The sequence below is a fragment of the Vulpes lagopus genome, chromosome 1 (assembly GCF_018345385.1).
Source record: "Vulpes lagopus strain Blue_001 chromosome 1, ASM1834538v1, whole genome shotgun sequence".
Classification (NCBI taxonomy): Eukaryota; Metazoa; Chordata; class Mammalia; order Carnivora; family Canidae; genus Vulpes; species Vulpes lagopus.
Window position 1 is genome coordinate 53,157,642 of NC_054824.1, and position 26,496 is coordinate 53,184,137.

General features: G+C 42.3%; 1 protein-coding gene across 1 annotated transcript; it reads left to right on the plus strand.

Annotated features, from left to right (window-relative positions):
- Positions 1 to 356: 356 nt before the first annotated feature.
- MCM3 (minichromosome maintenance complex component 3) lies at positions 357 to 22,158 on the plus strand. The gene is made up of 17 exons (XM_041727504.1): positions 357 to 606; positions 2,516 to 2,628; positions 3,036 to 3,244; positions 3,692 to 3,822; positions 5,995 to 6,233; positions 6,733 to 6,841; positions 7,906 to 8,059; positions 8,624 to 8,755; positions 9,334 to 9,542; positions 13,465 to 13,639; positions 13,987 to 14,113; positions 14,908 to 15,058; positions 16,945 to 17,085; positions 18,398 to 18,501; positions 19,243 to 19,328; positions 19,757 to 19,826; positions 21,250 to 22,158. Exons 1-17 carry the CDS (start codon positions 529 to 531, stop codon positions 21,446 to 21,448), a joined length of 2,427 nt encoding a protein of 808 aa, XP_041583438.1. The 5' UTR covers positions 357 to 528; the 3' UTR covers positions 21,449 to 22,158.
- The last annotated feature ends 4,338 nt before the right edge of the window (positions 22,159 to 26,496 follow it).

Consider the following 26,496-nt stretch of genomic DNA (forward strand, 5'->3'; position numbering starts at 1 on the left):
TAATTATTTATTTATTTATTTATTTAGAATAGGTTACTTTTAGTAAAACCGCCAGGCTGGGGTCCTCTGCGGCAAGTCAAGGTACCGCATCTTGAAAAAACAAAAACAAAAACAAAAAACTACAAAACTTCCGGCAAATGGGGGAAGACTACGACTCCCAGAATGCAGCGCGCGCCCCGTCTGGCCCGGCGGCCCAATGACCAGCCTCCGCGAGTCTCCTCTCCCCCCCATTGGTCAGGTTTCCTGTTCGTGAGGGGGCAGAAACACAGGGCTCCGGAGGTCCTGTTTCCCGCCACCGCGAGGCCGGGCTCGGGAAATGCCGAAGAAGAGCAAGTTCTCGATTGGATGCCTGCTATTCTCGCGTAAGAGGAATCAGCCAATCAGAATGTGTATATTCTCCGTGAACCCCTCGCCCCTTCGCGACGTAGCCTCTGGTGGCGGGAAAAGTCCGCAAGTTTTCGCGCCGGGGCGGGGCCGTGTGGAGACCCTCGGCGCGGAGCTGGAGGAAGCGGTTCTGTGGCGGCGGGCATGGCGGGGACTGTGGTGCTGGACGACGTAGAGCTGCGAGAGGCGCAGAGAGATTACCTGGATTTCTTGGATGACGAGGTGAGGGAGGCGCGGGGGCGCGAGACCCTGGCGCTTGGAGCCCCTGGGGACGCTGACGGGCTGTGGAGGCCACGGCCGCTGCTGCTCCACGCCGAGCCGGGTCAGGCCCGTGAGCCCCCGGGAGGTCCGCCGGGGCCTCCGGGCTGTGGCGGCCGGCCCGCGCCTCAGGACTCTTCCACCGGCGACCGCCTCACGTCTCGAGGGGGAGTCGGTCGGTGGTTGGTGTCGTGGGTGCAGCCTTGCGGGGGCCATCCTGTCTCCTACGTGCCGGTGACCGCGGGGTCTCGCGAAGGGCGAACGGTTTCTTTCAACTGCAAAGAAGGTGGCAGAGCTCCCTTTGACCTTTCCTAAATCCCTCCCCACTCTGGATTTGGAGGGAGCGTGGGGGAAAGAATGCTGTAGAGCGGTAGTGACCAGCCACCTTAAAGACCCGCAGGTTTTGAGGACGGACTTCCGGGCGGAAAAGACTTCCTCATTTGGCCATATTCCTTTTCAGTGCCCAAGAAGGTGCAGAGGAGCAGTGTTTGCTAAGCTGGGAAGGGGGGGGGGGGGGTTGTACGCCACCCAAGATTGGAGGCCGTAGAATATTAAAAATTTTTTCTTATTGGAGTTCAATTTGCCAACATGTAGCATAACACCCCGTGCTCATCCCGCTGAGTGCCCCCCTCAGTGCCCATCACCCAGTCACCCCATCCCCTGCTCACTTCCCCTTCCACTACCCCTTGTTCATTTCCCAGAGTTAGGTGTCTCTCATGTTTTGTCACCCTCACTGATATTTTCACTCATTTTCTCTCCCTTTATTCCCTTTCACTAATTTTTATATTCCCCAAATGAATGAGACCATAAAATGTCCTTCCCCGATTGACTTACTTCACTCAGCATGATACCCTCCAGGTCCATCCACGTCAAAGCAAATGGTGGGTATTTGTCGTTTCTAATGGCTGAGTAATATTCCATTGTATACATAAACCACATCTTCTTTATCCATTCATCTTTCGATAGACACTTAGGCTTCTTCCACAGTTTGGTTATTGTGGACATTGCTGCTATAAACATCGGGGTGCAGGTGTCCCGGCGTTTCACTGCATCTGTATCTTTGGGGTAAATCCCCAGCAGTGCAATTGCTGGGTCGTAGGGCAGGTCTATCTTTAACTTTGAGGAACCTCCACACAGTTTTCCAGAGTGGCTGCACCAGTTCACATTCCCACCAACAGTGCCAGAGGGTTCCCCTTTCTCCACATCCTCTCCAACATTTGTTGTTTCCTGTCTTGTTAATTTTCCCCATTCTCACTGGTGTGAGGTGGTATCTCCTCGTGGTTTTGATTTGTATTTCCCTGACGGCCAGTGATGCGGAGCACTTCCTCATGTGCTTGTTGGAGGCCGTAGAATATTGGTGGGTAAAGCACCTTGCAGCGTTGTTAATGCTGTGTCTGTAGACAAATAGGAAGGCTCCCTATTCCTTTAAGTCTGGATGTGAGCGAACTCTTTCCTTTACCACACAGCTGATGGGAAGAGAAAGTATTTTAGTTCCCTACATAATTCTTAAATGAAAAGGCGCTTTAATATGCAAGGTAAGGTTTTGACAAGATTTCTACTTGTCCCTTTAGATTTCTTGTGAGCTTGTTTTAATTCTCCACTAGAAATGGAAAAATGACTGCATACAGGAAAGCTGCAGATGATAATAGAAAAACAATAGCATGGATGTTGAGGAGATCATTATAACTCCTGCAGCTGCATTTGGAATCTCAGGCTAGTGAGTGAAAATGTGAAGAAATCGGAGGTCAGTTCTTCTGCAGAGATTGATTGATTGATCTTGCTGTGGGAACCGCCTCTGTGTAAATACTGTCTTTTTTTTTTTTTTTTTTTTTTTTTTGATTTGTGGCTGTGATACGTACTGGTTATTTTGCAGGAAGACCAGGGAATTTATCAGAGCAAAGTTCGGGAACTGATCAGTGACAACCAATACCGGTTGATTGTCAACGTGAATGACCTGCGCAGGAAAAATGAGAAGAGGGCTAACAGGTAAGTGGCAGGGCTTTCCAAGAGGATATCCTGGCTCTGAGTGATAGTGGCTCCCTTTCTCTTCCCCAGATTGATTGGAACAGGCTTCCCAGGAGAGGACCTGGATGAAATGCTTTTGATTTGTTGCCTCACCAGCTTCTGTTTTTTTTTTTTTTTTCCCTTCTTCCCAAAGTAGGTGGTGGGTGTTTTCCTCTCAAAAGCTCCGCCTTCCATGTTTAACTGAGTATCGTTTCTGCATCTTTGAGAAGTTGAATTAAAGTTAACTGTCAGTTCTGATGTATTTTCCCAAGTCTTCTAGAACGGCAGGAGAAACTAGGAACTAGATTTTCTTACCACTTCTGGTTTTGACGGTCAATTTTTTGAAATTTTCTCTCTGCCTAATTATTCTCTCTCTTGCCGATGTGCAGCCTCCTGAGCAATGCCTTTGAGGAGCTGGTTGCCTTCCAGCGGGCTTTAAAGGATTTTGTGGCCTCCATTGATGCTACCTATGCCAAGCAGTATGAGGAGTTCTACATAGGATTGGAGGGCAGCTTTGGCTCCAAGCATGTCTCTCCTCGGACTCTTACCTCCTGCTTCCTCAGCTGTGTAGTCTGTGTGGAGGGCATTGTCACTAAGTGTGAGTGGCTTCAAGTGGGACCAAGGGAACGGAGGTGGGATAGACTTAGAGGGCTGGGAAAGCAGGAAGGTAGAGCTACTGAGTAGAGCTAGGTAGTGTAGAGCCTTAAACTGACAGAGGGGAGCTGGAAGCAGCTGTGAGCATATACAGTGATGAGGGGGTCCAGAATGGTGAATACTGCTGAGCGTAGGGGAGTTTCGGCCCTTGGCAATCTCCTCATTCTTAACTCTGAACTATTATTTCTTGGTCAGGATTGGTTGTACTTGAGGTTTTATATAGATATGTTGATGTTCTAAATATAAAAATGAATAAAATAAATATTATGGAAGTAGCTTAAACTAGTCAGAAGAACACAGTATTTAGAGTCAAGATAGACTTGCCTGGGTCAAGTTCCACCTCTCTTGCTTTCTTGTTGCATGACTTTATATGCATGTGTTCCTTTGCTAGGCTCTCTAGTTCGTCCCAAAGTCGTCCGCAGTGTCCATTACTGCCCCGCTACCAAGAAGACTATAGAGCGACGTTATTCTGATCTCACCACCCTGGTGGCTTTTCCTTCCAGCTCTGTCTATCCCACTAAGGTGAGGGGAATGAATCACTTGGGGTTCTTGGGAAGTTGGAATCAAAGATGTCTGTTTTAATGCAAATAATTGATATCTGAAGTCTTCTAGAAATAAATCAGATGAAAAGTAAGGATTAATCTAAAGGAAAGATTGATTGCTAGCTAGAGTTTAATATGGAAAGTCTTCAATTCTTTTTTTTTTTTTTTTTTAAAGAGAATAAAGATTCACTTTAGAAAACCTGGCAAATTATAGAAGGATTGAAAAAAGACGCTCATCTACATTGATCTTTTAGCAGGGTTATATATAACTTTATCATCTACCTAAAGTAATATGGGAGAGTGTTTATGCTATAATGTTACCATGAAATCTTTGCAGATATTTTATTTTGGGTTTGAGAGAAGAATGGCATTGGGAATAGCTTTTTACTTAAGTGTTCAGATTGACCTGAACTGAGGACAATGGGAGGCTCTCTTAATGAGACAAGATGATTAATGTTGGATACTTATCTGAATTCATTCTATCAAAGAATACCTGTCCCTGCCGTCAAATTTTAATTGAGAGCCACTGTATCCAAATAATTATTAAGCACTGTGGAGGATACAAATACGAATGAGACCCAGTTCTTATTTTCAACTCAATTGGTGCAGGAATCTTAACATAAAACAAAAATGAGTATCTTAGAATTATAACTAAAGCATACTTTAGAATCATTGAGTCTGTCTGCAGGTGAAATGCTGAAATTCAGAGAGGTTAAGTGACTTGCACATGGTTCCAGTTAGTGATGACCCTAAGGACTAGGATTCATGTCCTTTTACTTTCAGGCCATTTGCCTTTTTTAAGTCATCCTCTTTTTCATTAAGATCCCTCCTTCTAGAATGTCTTCATAAGTACTCAGAGAGTACTCTTCTGATGATTACAGGGGCCAGGCTCCTTTGCTCAATACCTGAAATACGTTGGACTCCTGGAGGTCGTCTAGTGTGGTATTGAAGAATATGGCTTTGGAGTTAGACTTGTCTCGAGTCCTGGTTCTGCAATTTCCTATGTGACTTGGGGAACTTACTTAAACTTTGCCAGCTGCAGTTTCCTTATTTGTTAATGTGAAAAATATCTGCTTTACTGAGTAGTTGGGATGATTACATGAGATCATCTCATAAATAACAGCACAATGCCATCTACATAGTAAGCACTCAGTAAGTGACAGCTGTTTTATTTTTAGAAAATTCAAATAGCAGGCAAGTAAAAGTTTATAATGTTTTTTACTAAAGTTTAATATACATACAGGAAAGTGTATATAAATATACACTAAATATATACCTATAAAATCAGCATCCAAACCAGGAAACAGTACCTTCCTAGCACTCAGGTATTTGAGGACCCACACTCCCAAAGGTTAACCTTATTCTGATATCTAGCAACATGGAGTACTTTTGCCTGTTTTTATATTTTATCTAAATACTCATATATTGGGCTTCCTTTGTTCATCAGATGTTTTTGAGATTCATCCATGCTATTATAGGTGTATTTTATACCTTTTCATCACTGTATAGTATTTTTTTTTGGGTGGATATACCACATTTATTTAACCATTCTGTTGATGGCATTTGGATATTTTCTAATTTTTGGCTATTGGGAATAATATTGCTATGAACATTGTAGTATGTGGCTTTGGAAAGATGTTTCTGTTGGGTATTACCTAGGAGTGGGAAATACTGTGCCATAGTATAGGGGGAACAGGAATCTTAATTTAGGTGTTAATAGAGCCATGGTTCCTTTAGGATATGTCCCTTCCATTAGATGATTTGTTACTAGAACAGATGGGAATGGAAAAAAACTGGAGAAGACATTTGGCTTTTTTTGTTCCTAGATACTAAAATCTCCGGAGGTCATTTCCAAGTTATATTTGCTTCCTATAAAAAATGAGTACGGGGATGCCTGGGTGGCTCACCAGTTGAGCGCCTGCCTTTGGCCCAGGGAGTGATCCTGGAGTCCCTGGACTGAGTCCCACATTGGGCTCCCTGCCTCTCCCAGGCAGAGAGCCTACTTCTCTCTCTGCCTCTCTCTGTCTCTCTCTCTCTGTCTCTCTCTGTCTCTCATGAATTAAAAAAAAGAAATCTTTAAAAACAAAAAAGTCAGTATGGCATTTCTAAGACTGGGGTGAGATAATGATGCTTTTCTGTGTGTCTGTTTCAGGACGAGGAAAACAATCCCCTTGAGACCGAATATGGCCTTTCTGTCTACAAGGATCATCAGACCATCACCATCCAGGAGATGCCAGAGAAGGCCCCAGCAGGCCAACTTCCCCGCTCTGTGGACGTCATTCTGGATGATGACTTGGTAGATAAAGTGAAGCCTGGTGACCGAGTCCAGGTGGTGGGGACCTACCGTTGCCTTCCTGGAAAGAAGGGAGGCTACACCTCAGGGACCTTCAGGTAAAGGGGCAGTTGTGAGGTATTTGACATGCTGCTGGCAGCTTGCATTTCTGGTAGTATTCTTTTTTTTTTTTTTTTTTTTTCTGGTAGTATTCTTGCTCCAATTTTGCCATATTCTGGAGCATCACAACAGACAGGTGGAGCAACCTTGCTACATGGGAGATGGGATACCTCTTTTTCATCAGATAAAACTGGTAATAGTATCTTATGCTAAAAGTGGGAGTTACTGGTAACATGGTCATAGCCTCATGGCTTACCTGGGAGTTCACGTATTCCCACCTCCGTCTCATCCACACTTCTGTCCGAAGATCTGTGGGGCAGCAGAGGATAAATTCTGAGGTGAAGAATTATCAGCATATTTGTGTCACAGACTAAGATTAGTCAGTTGCTGAATTCAGAACAATTTGTCTTTTTTCTTTATTGTTTTCCGAATTGCTATTGGCTCTGATGTTAGGATTTGAAAACCGCAGGCTTCCTCTTATTCCTATCTTTGTCCCAGGACTATCCTGATTGCCTGTAATGTGAAGCAAATGAGCAAGGACGTTCAGCCTTCATTCTCTGCTGAGGATATAGCCAAGATCAAGAAGTTCAGTAAAACTCGTTCCAAGGTCTGAGCATCTTTTAGGAATTTGAGGGTGGGGATTGATTTGTTAGGGTTGTGTTTGGCATAGGACACCTTTTATCTTTGCACTGGATCATGAGGAGGGTCAGGATTTTTTCTCTGAAGCATATGGTCTTAGCTTTTAGTTTGACCCAGTCAGTAAGCAAGAGGGTGTTTTTGCTGTTCAGTATTTCTTTTGTGTTACCTGCTGGGTTGCTAAGTGAACCTAAGACAAGTACTAGAATAAGAAAATATCAATGTACCAATAAGTCCATGCAGAAGACAGTAGTGATGCATTGTTACCGAAGTTTAAAATAGGTTATTTTTTTTAGTTCTCTAATTTGTTTTTCTTAAAGACAGAATGTCCACATTTAGAGTTGAAGAATATACAGTTGACCCTTGAACAAGAGTTGAACTGTGTGGTTTTGCTTACTTGCAGATTTTTTCTGATAAATACAGTGCTATAAATGTATTTCTCCTTCGTATGATTTTCTTAGTGACGTTTTCCTTTTTCTGACTTACTTATTATAAGAATACAGTATATAGTACATACCACACAAAATACATTAATTGACTGTTTTTATGTCATTGGTAAAGCTAGTCAACAGTAGGGTATTAGTAAAGGTTTTGAGGAATCAAAAGTTATTTCTCATTTGTAGTCTGAATTTTTGATTACATGGGGGATTGACACCCCTAACTTCTGTGTTGTTCAAGAATCATCTGTATATGCCTGTGTGATAAAGGTTACTGAAAAAACAAACCCAAACCAAACCAAAAGGTTATCGGAATCACAATGCACATTCTTATTAAACCGAAAATGTTTTGAACCCGGCAATACTCTTTTCCTTGAAGATTAAACCTCTAAGCAAGTTTTGGAATTCAGACTTTCTCTATATATGTTCTGTTAACAGTCTGATCAATGTGATTTGTCATAAGAAAAGGTTTTACAATTAGAAACAATGTCTACATTTGTGGATTTCTTCAAGCATTTTTATAGACTGAAGTATGAAGCAGAGTTCAGCTTCATTGAATCTCACCAGGCTTTTGATGCCTCTGGTAATTCCTTCTTAGGATATCTTTGATCAGCTGGCCAGGTCATTGGCCCCTAGCATCCATGGGCATGACTATGTTAAGAAGGCGATTCTCTGCTTGCTCTTGGGAGGGGTGGAACGAGACCTTGAAAACGGCAGCCACATCCGTGGAGACATCAATATTCTCCTGATTGGTATGGCATTGGAGATTTACATCAGACTCTTGGTCTTCTCTTGTGGAGTGTGGTTGTGGGAATCTATAATCTGTAAGATTGTGTATTCTCTTCCTTTTTTTTTTTTTTTTTTTTAAGATTTTATTTATTCACAAGAGACACACAGAGAGGCAGAGACACAGGCAGAGGGAGAAACAGGTTCTATGCAGGAAACCTGACGTGACTCGATCCCGGGTCTCCAGGATTACGCCCTGGGCTGAAGGCGGTGCTAAACCGCTGAGCCACCTGGGCTGCCCCTGTATTCTCTTCCTGGTGTATTTCAGTTCCATCAGAGGGCAAAGGGCTAAAATGAATCTTTTCTTATTATTATTCTCTATTTTGGGGTTTCTTTATTTATAATGTCTAGAATATATTCTTCCATGAATGTTAAAGCGAAAGTGAAAGGATACTATTTACAACCAGTTACTGTAAATTTCTATTATGGCAGGAGCTGTGCTAGAAAAGTAGAACTTGCTGAAGTAGGGGTGGGAGTGGGGCTGGGGGAGGGGTTTCCTAGCAAGTCATCTTGCCCCCACCCAATTACAGGGGATCCATCGGTTGCCAAGTCTCAGCTTCTACGATATGTGCTGTGCACTGCTCCCCGGGCTATCCCCACTACTGGCCGAGGCTCCTCTGGAGTGGGTCTGACAGCTGCTGTCACCACAGACCAGGAAACTGGTAAGAGTTTAAGGGTCTTTGGCAAAGGTCTCACAGTGAAACAAGTATAGTTTCTTTGAGTTTGCTCTCAATACTAACTTGTACTGGGAAGATACACTAGTAAGGTTAGTTTGAGCCAGACTGTAGAGGATTGAGTATTCTCGGGCAATAGGGCACGAATGATTTAAGTCTTTGGGTGGCCCTCTATGGATAAGAATGTCTCCTAAGAAGATACTTTTTGAAGGAGAAAGCTTTGCAAATTGGAAAGAAAAAAGAAGGTTGTGCTATTTTATAAATTAGAGGAAGGGATTGGAAGACTAGTGAAGAGAGAGCAGAGATCCAGCTAGAGAATCACTTGAGGATGAACATAAAAAAAAATCTATGAAAGAAGTTTGTTGGAGGCTGACTGCTTGGGGATCATTCACATTGGAGCTAAAACGGTTGACCCACTAGGGTATTTCTCTTAGTCTCTGGGAACTATTGCTCCTCACTATGTTCTCATGAGCTGCAGTGAGTGTTTAGGAAGGAGATTGAAATCTCTCCCCTGGTCCTCTACAACCTGAATAGTAACACATATCTTTATTTCCTCATTTTTCCAGGGGAGCGCCGCCTGGAAGCAGGGGCCATGGTCCTTGCTGACCGAGGTGTGGTTTGCATCGATGAGTTTGACAAGATGTCTGACATGGACCGCACGGCCATCCACGAAGTGATGGAGCAGGGTCGAGTCACCATCGCCAAGGCTGGCATCCATGCTCGGCTGAATGCCCGTTGCAGTGTTTTGGCAGCTGCCAATCCTGTCTATGGCAGGGTAAGTGGAGTCAGGCACTTCACTGTTGTCCTCACTTTTGGTTTTGCTGATTAGGTGGGCCATGAAGTTGATTCTTGGTGCCTGGGAGGAATAATAAGCCAAGGACTAATAAGCTCATCCAACGTTTTGTTACTGTCCTTGATTTAGGGCAGTGGTTCCTTACCTTTTCATCCACATCGGAATCCCCTGGAAAGTATTTAAAGTAATTTTAAAAATACAAAGAAGAAAATAAAAGCGACCTGCAGTCTCAACCCAGTAACCTGTATTGTCATTACAACAAAAATACCACCTGCAGATGGTAGGATGTATAAAAAGAATATAGAGTGCAGTATAGACATTAAAAGCCTTCCTTTTCTCTCCTATATCTTCCCTAAGAGATAACCGCTAACAACTCTTGATGTGTTTGGAAACAAAAACTTAAGTGGGTACCAACAACTACACTGGCTCCTTGTTAACAAATTAGTTTATCTTTGTTTTTTACTATGATGATGATTTGCTAAGGTGTATCTTTTATCTAGCTTTGGGGTTGCTGAATTTTGCCTTTATTTTTTCTTTTGTGGGGGGCAACTGTCTTATATTCCATTGTATGGATTTATAGTAATTTGTTTAACTTGTTTCCATTTGATGGGCATTTGGGATTTTCCCTTTTCCCTCTTGCTAATTATGAAATGGAGTTGCAGTGAGTATTCCTTTATGTGCATTTTGTTATACATTTAGGAATATATCTGTATGATATATACCTAGTAACAGAATCACTAGATTAAAGAGTTACATGGATTTTCATTTTGGTAGAGATTGCCAAATTGTCTTCTTTTAAGATTGTACCATAATAGGGATCCCTGGGTGGCGCAGCGGTTTGGCGCCTGCCTTTGGCCCAGGGCGCGATCCTGGAGACCTGGGATCGAATCCCACATCAGGCTCCCGGTGCATGGAGCCTGCTTCTCCCTCTGCCTCTGTCTCTGCCTCTCTCTCTTTCTCTCTGTATGACTATCATAAATAAAATTAAAAAAAAAAAAAAAAAAAAAAAGATTGTACCATAATAATACTTTTAAGTAAGACTTACAAATACTTTATATTTATCAACTTCTTTTATCTTCACAGTAACATTGTAGGTGGTAGTTATTATTCTCATCTTACAGGTGAGAAAATGGAGGCATAAAAGGTTAAATAACTTACTCAAGAGTCACAAGCTAGAAAACAGCTGAGCCAGAATTTGAACCCAGAACCTAACTGTGCTTTGGCAATTTATGATTCATTAGTGTATGAGGATACTGGTTTTGGTGGAGTTTGTTTATTTATTTATTTATTTATTATTTTTTAAATTTAGCTTTATTATTTTTTAAAAAATTTTATTGGAATTCAATTTGCCAACATATAGCATAACAGCCAGTGCTCATCCTGCCAAGTGCCCCCCTCATGCCTATCACCCAGTCACCCCAACCCCCTGCCCACCTCCCTTTCCACTACCCCTTGTTCATTTTCCAGAGTTAGGTGTCTCTTATGTTTTGTCACTCTCACTGATATTTTCACTCATTTTCTCTCCTTTCCCTTTATTCCGTTTCACTAATTTTTATATTCCCTAAATGAATGAGACCATATAATGTTTGTCCTATAATACCCTCCAGTTCAATCCATGTCGAAGCAAATGGTGGGTATTTGTCGTTCCTAATGGCTGAGTAATACTCCATTGTATACATAGACCACATCTTTATCCATTCATCTTTGATGGACACCGAGACTTCTTCCACAGTTTGGCTATTGTGGACATTGCTGCTACAAACATCGGGGTGCAGGTGTTCTGGCGTTTCACTGCATCTGTATATTTGGGGTAAATCCCCAGCAGTGCAATTGCTGGGTCGAAGGGCAGTTCTATTTTTAACTCCGAGGAACCTCCACACAATTTTCCAGAGTGGCTGTACCAGTTCACATTCCCACCAACAGTGCAACAGGGCTCCCCTTTCTCCACATCCTCTCCAACATTTGTTGTTTTCTGTCTTGTTAATTTTCTCCACTCTCACTGGTGTGAGGTGGTATCTCATTGTGGTTTTGATTTGTATTTCCCTGATGGCTGGTGATGCGGAGCATTTTCTGATGTGCTTGTTGGCCATGTCTGTGTCTTCCTCTGTGAAATGTCTGTTCATGTCTTTTGCCCATTTCATGATTGGATTGTTTGTTTCTTTGCTGTTGAGCTTAGTAAGTTCTTTATAGATCTTGGATACTAGCCCCTTATCTGATATGTCAGTTGCAACTATCATCAACCATTCTGTTGTACAAGGTTGTCTTGTAGTTTTGTTGACTGTTTCTTTTGCTGTGCAGAAGCATTTTATCTTAAGTCCCAATAATTCATTTTTGCTTTTGTTTCCCTTGCCTTTATGGATATATCTTAGAAGAAACTGCTTTGGTCAAGTTCAAAAAGGGTGTTGCCTGTGTTCTCCTTTAGGATTCTGATGGATTCTTATCTCACATTTAGATCTTTCATCCATTCTGAGTTTATCTTTGTGTATGGTATAATAGAATGGTATAGTTTCATTCTTCTGCATGTGGGTGTCCACTTTTCCCAGCACCATTTATTGAAGAGACTGTCCTTTTTGCAGTGGATAGTTTTTCCTGCTTTGTCGAATATTAGTTGACCATAGAGTTTGAGGATCCACTTCTGGATTCTCTATTCTGTTCCATTGATCTATGTGTCTGTTTTTGTGACAGTACCACGCTGTCTTGATGACCACAGCTTTGCAGTACAACCTGAAATCTGACATTGTGATGTCCCCAGCTATGGTTTTCTTTTTTAATATTCCCCTGGCTATTTAGGGTCTTTTCGGATTCCATGCAAATCTTATAATGATTTGTTCCAACTCTCTGAAGAAAGTCCATGGTATTTTGATAGGGATTGCATTAAATGTGTAAATTGCCCTGGGTAGCGTTGACATTTTCACATTCCACGGCATATGGGGATACCTGTTTTGGTGGAGTTTTTAAACATGCAGGTATCTAACTCCAGTCCATGGTTTCTGAATTCACTTTGGGTTGGGGCTATTGGTCGCTATGGTTTAGAAAGGCTCCATAAGATAGGTAATAATGCCTAGCTTAGTTTGAGAACCTTGGTTTTTAGATTAATGGTAACATATTTATGTCATTTTGAAGAATTATATTGGGAAATTTGGGGAAAAAATTGCAAGTCCTGAAATGGGAATGTGGTCAGAATCATTACTAATGTTACCCACATGGTTGTTAGGCCCTCTGACTGTGAAGTTTCTGCAGGTGGGTAGCCTCATAGGCCCAGAATTGAAAGATGAAGAGGTATACAGGTTCTTGAAGACATGATTTAAAGATTGTTGTCCATTTTTTTTTTTTAATTTTTATTTATTTATGATAGTCACAGAGAGAGAGAGAGAGAGAGAGGCAGAGACATGGCAGAGGGAGAAGCAGGCTCCATGCACCGGGAGCCCGATGTGGGATTCGATCCCGGGTCTCCAGGATCGCGCCCTGGGCCAAAGGCAAGCGCCAAACCACTGCGCCACCCAGGGATCCCTGTTGTCCATTTTTGTTGTGATTTTACTCATTCTTTTCTGAGTAAGGGACTCTAAAGTTTCCAAATGTTTTTGGCAGAGCCAGCTTATCAGCTTTATAACAGATAGAGGAGAAGGAATCATCTTTCAGGGGTAGTCCTATCCTGGGAATGACAGGAGCAGAATAAAGCTTGGGAAGGAGGAGGCTGGTTTTGAGATCTATGATCAGCCTGTTAGAGGCACTTCAGCTAGGAGGTGGGGCTCTTGAGTTCTCACAGGTCTCCCAAACTTCCTTGAGAGAAGGGTTGGTTGCAGGGAGACGAACTGAATTAAGTATTTTAATAGCTTTAAATAGCCTCCTTTTCCTCTCCCAATTTGATTTTGCCTCCACTGTCCTTTTTCCTTCCATTTCACAGTATGATCAGTATAAGACCCCTATGGAGAACATTGGGCTGCAGGACTCACTGCTATCCCGATTTGACTTACTCTTCATCATGCTGGATCAGATGGACCCAGAGCAGGATCGAGAGATCTCAGACCATGTCCTTAGGATGCACCGTTACAGGGCCCCCGGGGAACAGGATGGCGATGGTGAGGCCATGGGAAAAGTCAGGCTGATTAATGGAGGGGGACGTAAACGGTTGTGGTTATCTTAGACTTGGCCCAGGTCGTGATGGGTGTTGCCCTTTCTGGGTTGATGTTGAAGGTGTCCTTGCCTGCATGGCCACTCTCTTCCTACTCGCTGGAAGTTATCCTGAGGTGTATCTTTTGTCCATTTCTGGGTCTAGGAACAACTCTGAGCATCTTATGTGTGCCGGGTGGTTCCACTTTTCTTATTTGTGGGTTCCACATATCTGTGTGACTTTGCTTTGTTAGTCTTTTCTCTCTTCAGAAGAAGCAAATTCTTACTGTCCTTTCTCCCAACTTGGGTTTTCCAGCCATGCCTTTGGGTAGTGCCGTGGATATCCTGGCCACAGACGATCCTGATTTTAACCAGGAAGACCAACAGGACACCCAGATTTATGAGAAGCATGACAACCTTCTGCATGGAACCAAGAAGAAAAAGTGAGCGTTCTTCATACTTTCTCCCTTGAGGGAACCTGAGATTTGTGTCATATTTGCATGTTTTTATGTGCTGCCCAGGCGAGGTCATGCTTAGATTCATAGCCATGTGAGCTTGTTTTCTTTTCTGGATCCCACACTTAATATACCCTTTTCCCTGGCCAGTTCCTTATGTTTGTGGTAATTAGGCTTAGGTTCTAATCTTTTCCTAAAATGAGAAGTTTTGATAACATGTGCTCAACCGATGGTGGGTATTTATGTTGTCTTCGTATATGAAGTATTGCACAAGTCTTGTAGCTGTTTGTGACAAGCTTATGTTGAAGGGACAGCAGATAACAAGCCCTGGGTGCTGTGTAAGTAGATTTGGATAAAGGAGATAAGGGATCAAGTGTTTAAAGCATGAAATGTGAGATCTTATACCTCTGTTTAGGGTTATAGTATGGTAGAAAGCATATAGTTTCAAACCTATCATTTAAGAAAATAGAATTTAAAGTCAGCAAACTGAATTTGAGTCTTTTCTGAGCCATAGTTTTTACCGATTAAATAAGGCAGATAATACCTAAACTCCTATCTGTACTGTTTACCTCACAAATAATATCTAAGTAATAGCCACAGAATTCAATAAATATATGTGAAAAGGTCTTATACACGTTCTGTATGAGTGGGATTTATGATAATGGATTTTAGATTGAATCTCTACCACTTGACCTTGACTTCTGAGGAGAGGCCAAGCCCCCAACCCCCAGTCAGGTGCCAAGGTATCGCAGAGAAGAAGAATTCACTGTGTGTGCATCCAGGGAGAAGATGGTGAGTGCAGCATTCATGAGGAAGTACATCCATGTGGCCAAAATCATTAAGCCCATCCTAACTCAGGAGTCAGCCTCCTACATTGCAGAAGAGTATTCACGCCTGCGCAGCCAAGACAGCATGAGCTCGGACACTGCCAGGGTGAGTCCCCACAGGGAAGATGGGCCTAGGAATTCCTGAAGTAGAAGGCTGGGGAGTCCCTGTTATCTGGGAGCTCTAAAAGCATTTTAACTTAGTGGTTCCTTACCTTTCTCTTTCTGGTCTGAAGGACTTCCTGTTCTATAGTTCTAATTTTACAAAGGAAAATGAAGTGAGAATACCAGAGTTACCTATAACTCATTAATTCAGATGACATTGGCCTCCAGAAGCTATGATTCATTCAGTAAACATAAGGAGCAACTTTTGGGAACTGAACTGGTGTGTGTTCTTACATGCAGGGTTAAAATAGGAAGAACTATCCTCAGATACCCAGAGAGCTCAGATCTGGGACTAGCAGGCAGGAAGGTAGATGGAAAGATCTTATATGCATATTTATAAATATCTACCACAGGGTGGTACCTAAAAGAGAATGAATGTGAAAGATGATTGGAGTATAGATGAAGAAACTATTAGTTTTTCCTTTAGATTATAGAAGGGGTATGAATTTGAGGGAAGAAAGGGTGATATTTGAGCTAGACTTTGACAAGTGATTAGTTCGGTAACCATAGTGGTTATCCAAAGTCATTTCTAGAAATCTGCCTGTGAATTTATCTAAACTTTTTGGGGCAGTATAGTTCACACTGGATTTCATGGCAGCAAGACCCAAGTCTAAGACCATTATTAGGTGCTATAGACATAGACCCTTGGATTTAGACATGATCCTAGGTCACCTATTCCACCTTCACACCCAGACAGGACTTCTACCTTCTGGAATTTCTGCTAAGACTTCTTGACATCTCTAGTGGCAACATGCCTGGTACATCACTGCATTGAAATGTTATAACATTCTATTTATTGGGCTTAAACTTACTTCCACATGACTTAGACCCATGGGTCTTAATTTTGTTTTCTGGGGATTGTGTATGACCTGTCTTCTTCAGGTTAAGCATCCCCTTTCTTTTTAATTGTTTCTCTTGCCACGTGAACACATTCCAGTGTGTCAAAAAGCCTTCTCATTGAACGTAAAACACTTGAAAGGAGAAATGACCAGATCAAGGATCATACAATGCGAGATGTGGGTGTGACAGAAAGAAGTAGCTCTCTGTACTGGTCCCAGGTCTTTTCAGCTAATATTTGGGCCTTACACAAGTCTCTTCACATCTCACAGGTCATAGTTTTTTTATCCGTAAAGTGAGGATGTTGGATAATGTTAGGGATGTTTAACTAGGTGGGCACATCACAATCACCTGAAACTTAAAAAGAATACATGTGCAGTCTGAAACACATACATTCTGACTCATTAGACCAGAGATGCCGTTCAGCCAATAACATGTAAAAACGAAAGAAGCACACCAGTTTGGTATGCATCCACCCCCATGAGAACCGCTTGATGAGAACATGCCAGATTTCTGCTCCTCCTCTGCACTTGAATTTATCCAACTTCAGATGACCTCTTTCACACTCCTCCCCTAGTGTGACCTTGCACAAATTACTTGAAGCCCTGAGTCCCATTTCCCTCATCCAGAAAACTTGGAGAAGTTAAATGGCACAGTTGATATAAAAGCAAAGTTCCTGGAGCGTTGCAGGCAGACAGTAAAGGATTATTTTTCTTCCTTATTGTAGTCTTTCTAGCCTTTTCTCTTTCCAGCTATAAGATGCCTCATTTTCTTCCCTGTTCAACTATCCCTTTATCCCTTAACACTCATGTTTCCTTGGTTATTTTTATCTGTGAATTTTATGTGGTGTTTATACAGAATACAGAGGTCTGAATCCTTTGCTTTACTTCCTAGAATCATTCTGGTACTATCTTGACATTTTCCGTACAGTGGGAATGATGGGCATGCTTAAGGAATTCTGGACAAATAATCGTCCCTTGTTTTCTTCCCTAGACATCACCAGTTACAGCCCGGACGCTGGAAACTTTGATTCGATTGGCCACAGCCCATGCCAAGGCTCGCATGAGCAAGACCGTGGACCTGCAGGATGCAGAGGAAGCTGTGGAGTTAGTCCAGTATGCTTACTTCAAGAAGGTGAGGGTTCAGATGCTTGTGCGTGAGAGATTCTTCTGAGTAAATGTTGGTGCTTGGGCTGCCCAGCCCTCCCTGGTGACACTTGCATTTAGGTCATCAATGGAAAGCAGCATCTAGCTGCATGCCAGGACCAGCTGGAAAGCTTTAAAATACTGATGCCAGATCCCCTAGTGGTCCCAGAGATTCTGATTTAATTGATGTGTTACATAGTCAATTGACTGCTTCTCTGTCTACTCATACTTCCTTTGTCTCTTAAAAAAGTGGATATTTCCAGAGGATTGATGTTGGTGATCTTCCTCTTCCCTCTATACCTTTTGCTTTGCCAGTCTCTTCCAGTATCCCACTGGCATCTCAACAACTCACATCAAAACTCTCAATTCTCAAACATGGCCTGTCATTCTGTTTCTGCTTATGACAGACATTGTGTTTCTGTCATTTTAGACACCAAGCTTTGAGGCCTTCATTATCTTTTCATTGTTGCCCATCCCCTCCCCAATTTAGTGAATTGTAGCCCTTAGAGGTTTAGTTATTGGTCTGATTGGCTTTTCCTGCTTACTCTTTTTTTCTGGGGTGGGAGTTGTCTTAAATTTAAATTAACTACCTGATCTATAAAGAAATGAATTATTTTCCACTTAACCATTATGGGCTGAACTTTCTTTTCATTCATTTCTTTGTTCCTTAAACCATTGAATACCTACTATGTGAAAGGAATTGAACATTCCTCTCAACATTTTTTTTTTTTTTTTTTTTTTTTTATGATAGTCACACACAGAGAGAGAGAGGCAGAGACACAGGCAGAGGGAGAAGCAGGCTCCATGCACCGGGAGCCTGACGTGGGATTTGATCCCGGGTCTCCAGGATTGCGCCCTGGGCCAAAGGCAGGCGCCAAACCCCTGCGCCACCCAGGGATCCCCTCTCAACATTTTTTTTTTAAAGATTTATTTATTTTAGAGCACAAGAGCAGGGGCAGAGGGAAAGGGAGAGAGAGAATCTCAAGCAGACTCCCCACTGAGTGGGGAGCCCCAAGTGGGGCTCCATCCCACAACCCTGAGATCATGACCTGAGCCGACAATAAGAGTTGGATGTTTAACTGAGCCATCCAGGCACCCCACCTGTCAGTATTTTTAAAGATAGGTATCAGCCTGTTCCTCTGCCCCTGGTTCTGGGATTCAGGGACAAAAGAGGCTCAGCCATTAGACCCATGGAAGTTATTTCTGCTGATGGTGTAGAAGGGACTCTTACTCAGAGTTCTTCATTTAGTTTCTTGGCATGATTGACCCTTTCCGCCCACTCATACTTGGCTTGGTCTTAGGTTCTAGAGAAGGAGAAGAAACGAAAGAAGCGAAATGAGGATGAATCAGAGACAGATGATGAAGAGGAGAAAAGCCAGGAGGACCAGGAGCAGAAGAGCAAGAGGTAAAACAGAGCAAAGAGAAAAGAGGTAGACTTCAGTTGGGGTTGAGGACAAGGGAGAGGAGTGGATCTGTACTGCTGGTTGACATCAAGTTTGTTTTGGGAAATTCGGGTGCCAAAGACAACCTAGGCAAAGTAGAGAGCTTAGCTAGCTCCTCTATTCTCTGGTATGATGCTTTTTTTTTTTTTTTTTTTTTAAGATTTATTTATTTATTCAAGATAGAGCATGTGCATGTGTATTGGCGGTTGGGGGCAGAGAAGGAGGGAGAGAGAAACTTTAATAGACTTGTGCACTGAGCATGAAGCCTAATGCAGGGCTCGATCCCACAACCCTGAAATCAGGGCCCTGAGATCACGACCTGAGCAGAAACTAAGACTTGGATGCCTACCTGACTGTGCCACACAGATGCCCCTGGTATGATGCTTTTGACCTCTTTCTGCTAAGGCAATGTTTAGTGGCAGGAGCACTAACTCCCACAGGTTTTTGAGTGTATCTTTCAAAGCCCTTTCCTCATGGTAAGGGTTTCATGCCTGTGGTTGAATTTCTAAGTGGATGATAGAGAAAAAGAGCACTGGGAAGTGGGGCCTGTTTGTGTTCTGGTCCAGAGACCTTTGGTCTCTTTTAAGAAAAAAATTTTTTGTCCTAGCATTTCACTTTGATTGTAGATCTAGTTCTTTTTCTCTAGTCAGAGGTACATGATGGGTTTCCCAAAGCCTTTCTCTTAACTGCTGTGGGTATTCTAGGAGAAAAACTCGTCACCCTGATGCTAAGGATGGGGGCTCCTATGACCCCTATGACTTCAGTGACACTGAGGAAGAAATGCCTCAAGGTGAGTGAATGTCTCCTATTGATAAAGAGTTGGTTCCTTGGACTGCTGACCTTAGTTGCTTGTGTACTGCATTTTCTGGTGGGTTCACATTTCGTTCCCTGCTCAGGGCCCTGTGTCCAAGAGGTTTGTCCCAAGAGAACCTCAGGAAACCCAATCAGAACTTTGGAAACTGGGCTTTGCTCAGTTGTTTGCTTCCTTCTTGATGAACTGTGCTCTTTGCCAAGCCTGGCATAAGCATCCCAGATAACATGTTGAGGATCTTTTGTGTGACTCAATTTCTTTACCCTGGCTGGCTCCAGAAGAACCCTAGGAAGTGAGGCTGGGCAGACTCAGTGAGGTATGGGCAATGGAGATTACTTGTCTGGTGTTTGTGGAAATGGCTTCACCATATTGTCTTCCCATTATCTGCAATCATTTATCATCTAAAGTGCACACTCCAAAGACAGCAGACTCACAGGAGACCAAGGAGTCCCAGAAGGTGGAATTGAGTGAATCCAGGTGAGTAGGAAATGAATGCCACATGCTGCTGAAGCAAGGACTTATTTCTGGGGAGAGGGTATGAAACAAGCTGGCTATCAGCAGAGCTCAAAATAGTAGGCCCAATGATTTTTAGGACAGTTTATATTCTGATTATAATTTTGAACTTAAAAATTACCAAAAAAAGTGGCAAAAATAGTATAAAGAACTCTTCTGTACTCTTTACACAGAATCTCCAGTTGTTTACATTTTACCATTTGCTTTATAAACAGTTCTCTATGGGAATTTTAAATATAATGTCCTTGGGAGTTCAGGTAGGAGGAGAGTAGAGTCTTGAAGCAAGGACAAATTTTTTGTCTTACTGTAACCTTGGGTTCTTTCAGTAGGGTATACACACACATACACACACACATTTTCTTCACTGAATTGTTGTCCTTTGTTCTGGGGTGAAAATTCTTTACCACTAGAGGTTCAGAAACTGTTTTATATAAACATTTTTTTTAGAGCTTTTTTTGTTTATTTTAGAAAGTGTACATGGGTGGGGGGAGGGGCAGAGGGAGAGAATCTCAGGCAAGCTCCTCACTGAGCACAGTGCTGGATGTGGTCCTGAGATCATGACTTGAGCTGAAACCAAGAGTTGGTCACTTAACCGACTGAGCCACCCCTTATATATAAATTTTTGTGTTTACTGAATACCAAACAAAATCTATGCTTAAGGTTCGCTTTTTTTTTTATTATTTTGAACTATATTTTAAAGCACTTTCTGAGTCAGCTTATGTAGATTTTTTTTTTAATGACTGCAGTTTTTTCCATAGTATGGATATATAAAATTTTATTTGAATTTTCTAATGATAGGCTCTTAGGTTCTATAAAGCTGGTATTGACAGTAAAACATACTTATCACTGTATTCATGCAAATGTGTAGCTATAAAGTTATTTTTAGAAATGGACTTCCTGGGACAAAGCATATGTACTTAAAATTTTTAGTGTGTGCTGAATTGCCTTTCAAAGGTGCTGTTCCAGTTTATGTCCCCCCCCCCCTTTTTTTAAAGATTTTATTTATTTATTTATTTGAGAGAGAGAAAAAGAGGGCATGTGCTGGGGGAGAGAGGATCAGAGGGAGGGGGTAAGAATCTCAAACAGACTGAGTGGAGTACAACTCGGGGCTTTTCACAACCCTGAGATCACGACCTGAGCCCAAGAGTTGGATGCTTAACTGAGACACCCAGGTGCCCCCCAATATACATTTCTATGGAAACACCAATTTCCCACATCTTCATAGGCCCCTGGTTTTTAAAATAGTATTATTTCTTAGTATGCAGGAAGCTCTTTAATAGAATGTTGAGGGGATGCCTGTACTATATTAATACTTAGATAGATCTTGCCTGAGAGCATTTGGGTTTGTTGACTTTTCACCCTCACCCATCTTTTCCTGACTGGGCAGGTTGAAGGAGTTCAAGGTGGCGCTCTTGGATGTGTTCCGGGAATCTCATGCACAGTCGGTGGGCATGAATCGCCTCACAGAATCCATCAACCGGGACAAAGAAGAGCCCTTCTCTTCAGCAGAGATTCAGGCTGCCCTGAGCAAGATGCAAGATGACAACCAGGTCATGGTCTCTGAGGGCATCATCTTCCTCATCTGAGAACTTTGGGGCCCTGCCAAGAATGTTTTTTCCATATTTCCTCTCCCTGTTCCCGCCAGTCTTTGCCTTCATTCCCTGGATAACAGTGTTAATTGAATGGAAATTGAGGGACATGTGACAAAGCTGAGCTTTGGGAATGGGTAATGAAAGCTGCTGTAGGATAAAAAGAAGAAAGTGGGCAAGGACTACGACTGTTTTATCTTCATTCATTCATTCTCCCTATCTCCCACCCAGAACAAATCAAACTATTGTTTGCCGTAAATAACATCTAACTTCTCAGAATATGGGGGGAGCACAGCTGATTTCTGCTCATCCTTGTTTGTTGGTTGTTTTCACTTTCCTGGGCATGTCCATCTAGAACAGGTTTGGGGGCAGCCCTGGTGGCTCCGCGGTTTAGCGCCTGCTTTAGGCCCAGGCTGTGATCCTGGAGACCCAGGATCGAGTCCCACGTTGGGCTTCCTGTGTGGAGCCTGCTTCTTCCTCTGCCTGTGTCTCTGCCCTCTCTCTCTGTTTCTCATGAGTAAATAAATAGATAATTAAAAAATAAAAATCATTTAGAACAGGTTTGGGCTGTTCTGTGCTGGTAAAGTTCTGAGGCAAGTCACAAAGGCCAAGAACACTTGCTTTTTTGTAGCACCAGTGAAAACTAATACATACTTCTGACCTAAATATCTGATACACTGAATAAACTTACCTATTTTTAAATTATACACATGGCCTTAATACTTTGTGCTTTTGTGGTCAGGTTTAATTTTGTTATCCTTGAAAGCTCTGCCCTGCAGGATTTGCTCCTTCCACGTTTGCACCAAGTCACCACATGGTGGCAGCAGGCTGCTGTGCTGTCCTTGGGGGTTAGGTCTTTAGGCAGTTTTCTTCCTCAGGGACACCAGCATTTATCAGTTAAACTTGTGCAAGCCAAACTTTGCCAATTCGGAATACCTAAATGGCTACAGGAGGCCAGTGAGTGAGAGTCCAGGAGAATTGACCCTTTGCCTGCCTTTTTTGAGCATGGATCAAAACACATATTCATTACTTCACAGAGAAGTAATACCTGGTATATCAGACATCTCAGTATTGTGAGTTCTTACTCATAAAAAGATCCCCCTATGGGGTCTTTTTGAAACCACTTGCGCCTGGATGTTCAGCTCTTAGTCTTTTTGCACAGAAGTTTATGGAGGGGTCAGGATGGGTTCTTCCTGCTGTAATCCTTTGAGTAGCTTCCAAGGTACTTTTTAAGATTACTTAAATTAAAAAAAGAAATGTGACTTTATTGGGGCCTATGTCGCATGAACTGGAGGCTGCTCTGAAAAGGAGGTTGTGTTGCTTCTCCACTCTAAGATTGGTGTACTTCCTCCTTCCTTTTTGATGAGGGGAACATCTTACCCTGAAACCATGGGGCAGAAAATGGAGAGTTCTAGTTTCATCTTTGATTTTTTTTTTTTTTTTTTTTTTGCTGATGTGAAAATCCAGGTCCTATCAGAAGTAATCTGGAGAGTCACGAGAGGGCATTTGTATCAGGGTGAGGAATCTGAAATTAATTGAGCACTGGCAATGAGTCCTATGTTGTGCTGTACTGAGCAGTGGGTGCAAGTATGGGACTATGCTCTTGAGGCCTACCAGTTGGGGATTCATATCTAATGTGACCACAAGAAATTTTAAAATATAATGAGAGCATATAAAATAACTACAGGAATTGAGGGGGCTATGAGAGTATCAGGAAGGGGTGCAGACTACCATGGGGTACTGGTGTAAAGAAAAGCCTAAGGGCTTTTAGGGATCTCCTCAAATGATCATTTCCAGAAAGGTCCAGCATTTTGTCAGTAATACTGACTCTTGCTCTCTGTCCTTCATGCCTGGAGAAAGTGAAGTAGAGTAGGAGAGTAGGAGGACCCAGCAGTCTGAGATCGCTATAAAGGCAAGTTTCCCTTGCTAACGTTTCAGTGCTCTACAAGCTAACCAAAAGAATTGAAGGAGAAGACCATGTATTCTGCAGCCACAGTAGATGCTAATTGTGTTAAATTGACTGTTAGGAACTCAGTAACTCTTTACACTGGGTTTTTAAAAACGTGTGTGTGTGTGTAGTTTCCCAACTTACAGAAACATTAAAAAGGTTGGTAAGCATTTAAAGGATATGTTCCTATTCAGTGTCCTTATGTCCTTGTTCTGCTGCAGGAACTGACAGGCTGCTTGTACAGACATTGACTTGTCTGCAGGTCATTCCCCCTGAGGGTGTCGCTGTGCCACACAGCACTGAGATGTAGGGTGGCCCAGATTCACCAGGACAAAAAAATACACACTTCATTATCTACATGCTTCCCTCAAAAAGAGATGTCCGTTTGCATTTAATTTTGCTATTGAAATAGTTAAAATAATTTGTGGGCCTTAGAGAGATATGTCCTATCTTGGAAAATTTTATGCTACTTTATCCCTTAACTCTCCTGGATAGGTGAAGTGTCAATATGAAAAGATAGTTGTCAAAAAAGACCATTTATTTATTTATTTTTATTTATTTATTTATTTTTTTAAAAAAGACCATTTAGTAAGAGTTGCTGGAATGGGGTCTCTCCTCTGCCACATACCAAATAACCTAGGGTAAGTATTGAGCTGCTTGTTATTTTATCTGTAAAATGGAGGTACTTCATGCCTTGAAGGGTGCTTGTAAGACATAACAGCAAGTGGTAAGTGCCTGCCAGCATGGAAATACTCCATAATACTTCTGTTATTACTGTAAATTCCAACTTTCACTAAAAATGTTTCCTTTTAGTATGTTTGCAGAAAATATCCTTTGGTCAAAGCCACTTAAAGCAATCACCCTCTTGTTGAGTTCCTAAATTATGTTCCTTTCCCTGCCCTTCCATATGTGGCTCTGACTCAGATACTTCTCACAGGGATGACCCTTACCTCTAGCTCATGGCACTGGGTTCATTAGCCTTCTCCCAAGGATGAGGATCCATCTGCCTGGTGTGGGCAGTGTTTCCTTAGCCCTCCCAACAGCCCTGTGAAGTATAGTCATTAGGAAAACAGAGTAGGAAGGTAAGGAGGAGAAAGGCTCACAGACACCAACAATAGGTTATGCCCTTCTCATTTTTCCTGAGTTTTCATACTATACTCAGTGGTCCTAATGATGCCAGAACAGTTTTTTTTTTTTTTTTTTTTTTAAGATTTTATTTATTCATGAGAGACCTAGGTAGAGGGAGAAGCAGGCTTCCCTGTAGGGAGCCCAATGTAGGATTCGATCCCAGGACTCCGGGATCATGACCTGAGCCAAAGCCAGACACTCAACCACTTAGCCACCCAGGTGCCCTGATTCCAGACTTTTTGAGGCCAGATTTATTCTGTGGGTTTGGTTGGTGGAATAAGGCAGGTCTGAGTCCCCTGTGTGCTGGCCACCTCCCTAATCCGTCCTGTCAAGAGCTCTGTGGGAGATGTCTGCCTCCCCTCCCATCATCGCTCCCCAGGAGCCAGGTATCACCACTTGAGCTTCAGAGTCGGGAAGTAGGGAGTTGAAGTGCTGTGCACAGTTGCACAGGAGATCTCTTCTGAAAGCCTAGACACAGGAAATGAGCCCCCTCTGGGAAGCAAGGGAACTCCCTTCAAGTCCCTCTTCTGACAGCATGTGGCTGAATTAGTGAGCCAGGCTGGGCAAGCCACTTCCTTAGAGGGAAATGCTTGGTTTCTTTATCTGGGAAGGGAGGTGGTTGAAATAGGTGATCAGAGGTCTCTTCTGGTAATGCATGACTCTTAACACCCAGTGTCAGTTCTACCCACAAGACATGCTCTTGGCCCTGGCACCACTTGGAGGCAGGTCAGAATGAGTCTTCTATCCTCTTGTTAAATATCCTTTTTGAGGGTAGTGATTTTTGGGTTTCTCTGTTTTGTGGGTAGAACGCTGGATGTTTCCATTTATCTGAAGGGGTTTTATTTAATTCCTAGAAAAGTTTTAGAATAAAATCAGTTTTTGTGTAATTTCATTTTAATTTAATGAAATATAAACGTAGTTCACGTTCTTTTTCAGATCTGGTGCCTCAGTAATGAATGCTGGTTCCTGCCTAGTCCATTATTAACCAGCATATAATCCTGGCTCATTCTCTTCAGTCTTTTCCTCAAGGGAGGGAATTAAGATTCTAAATTCTTTTCCTAAATATTTTTACTATTAAACCCTGAATATGTTCTCACAGCCTGTAGGAGGATATTAGCCTCTGCTGAGATCTACCATACTGGTAATAGTTCTCCCAGCAGGTACTTTTGATAGTAAACTTAAGCCTTTCTACCTTTAAGTATCAACATTTAACCTTCACATAGAAAGGTCGGCTCATGCCATCTTACATATGTGTGCTGCTATTCTATTTAAGTGGATGGAGTCCTGAATGAGTTGTAATAAAGCTGGATAAAACCTGCAAAAATATAGCCTAAAGTTGGAGTTGAACTATGTGTATAGATTTATTTTTTAAATATGTTACTGTGACTAATAAAAGATAATAGACTGTTTAGGAAAATAGAGAAAAAAAATTATTTTACCATCTTACTATAACTATTATAATTTATTCTTGATAAATGTTCTTTTTTAAAAAGATTTTACTTATTCATGAGAGACACAGAGAGAGGCAGAGACATAGGCAGAGGGAGAAGCAGGCTCCCTGCAGAGAGCCCGATGCAGGATTCAGTCCCAGGACCCTGGGATCATGACCTGAGCCAAAAGCAGACATTCAACCACTGAGCCACCCAGGTGCTTCTATTCTTGATGAACTTTAAAACCAGTTTTGAAAGTGACACTCTTCCATATACCCAGCAGTACCAGCAAGTTACAGAGTAGGCATTTGAGATTGAGATTAATGAATAGTGGTAGGGATTTAGGGAGTAAGAATGTTTTGAAACTTTGATTTTAAAGTCAGAGTTCTGAAAATCCTGCAGAAGAAGTGAAAATACATGTCACATTTAACTCTAGTGGATAATAAAAAACTTAACAAATTAGATTTAACATAGGGATGCTGTGTACAGGTTCCAACCTCCCAAGCAAACTAACTCCCAGAGACAGCAATTCCATGCAC

What these genes read in the sequence shown, in the direction of transcription:
- MCM3 (XM_041727504.1), top strand. Translation starts at nt 529, where the DNA reads ATGGCGGGGACTGTGGTGCTGGACGACGTAGAGCTGCGAGAGGCGCAG. An exon ending in AATGAGAAGAGGGCTAACAG is followed by an intron (nt 2,629 to 3,035) that starts GTAAGTGGCAGG and finishes GCCGATGTGCAG; the next exon opens with CCTCCTGAGCAATGCCTTTG. An exon ending in CACCACAGACCAGGAAACTG is followed by an intron (nt 8,756 to 9,333) that starts GTAAGAGTTTAA and finishes TCATTTTTCCAG; the next exon opens with GGGAGCGCCGCCTGGAAGCA.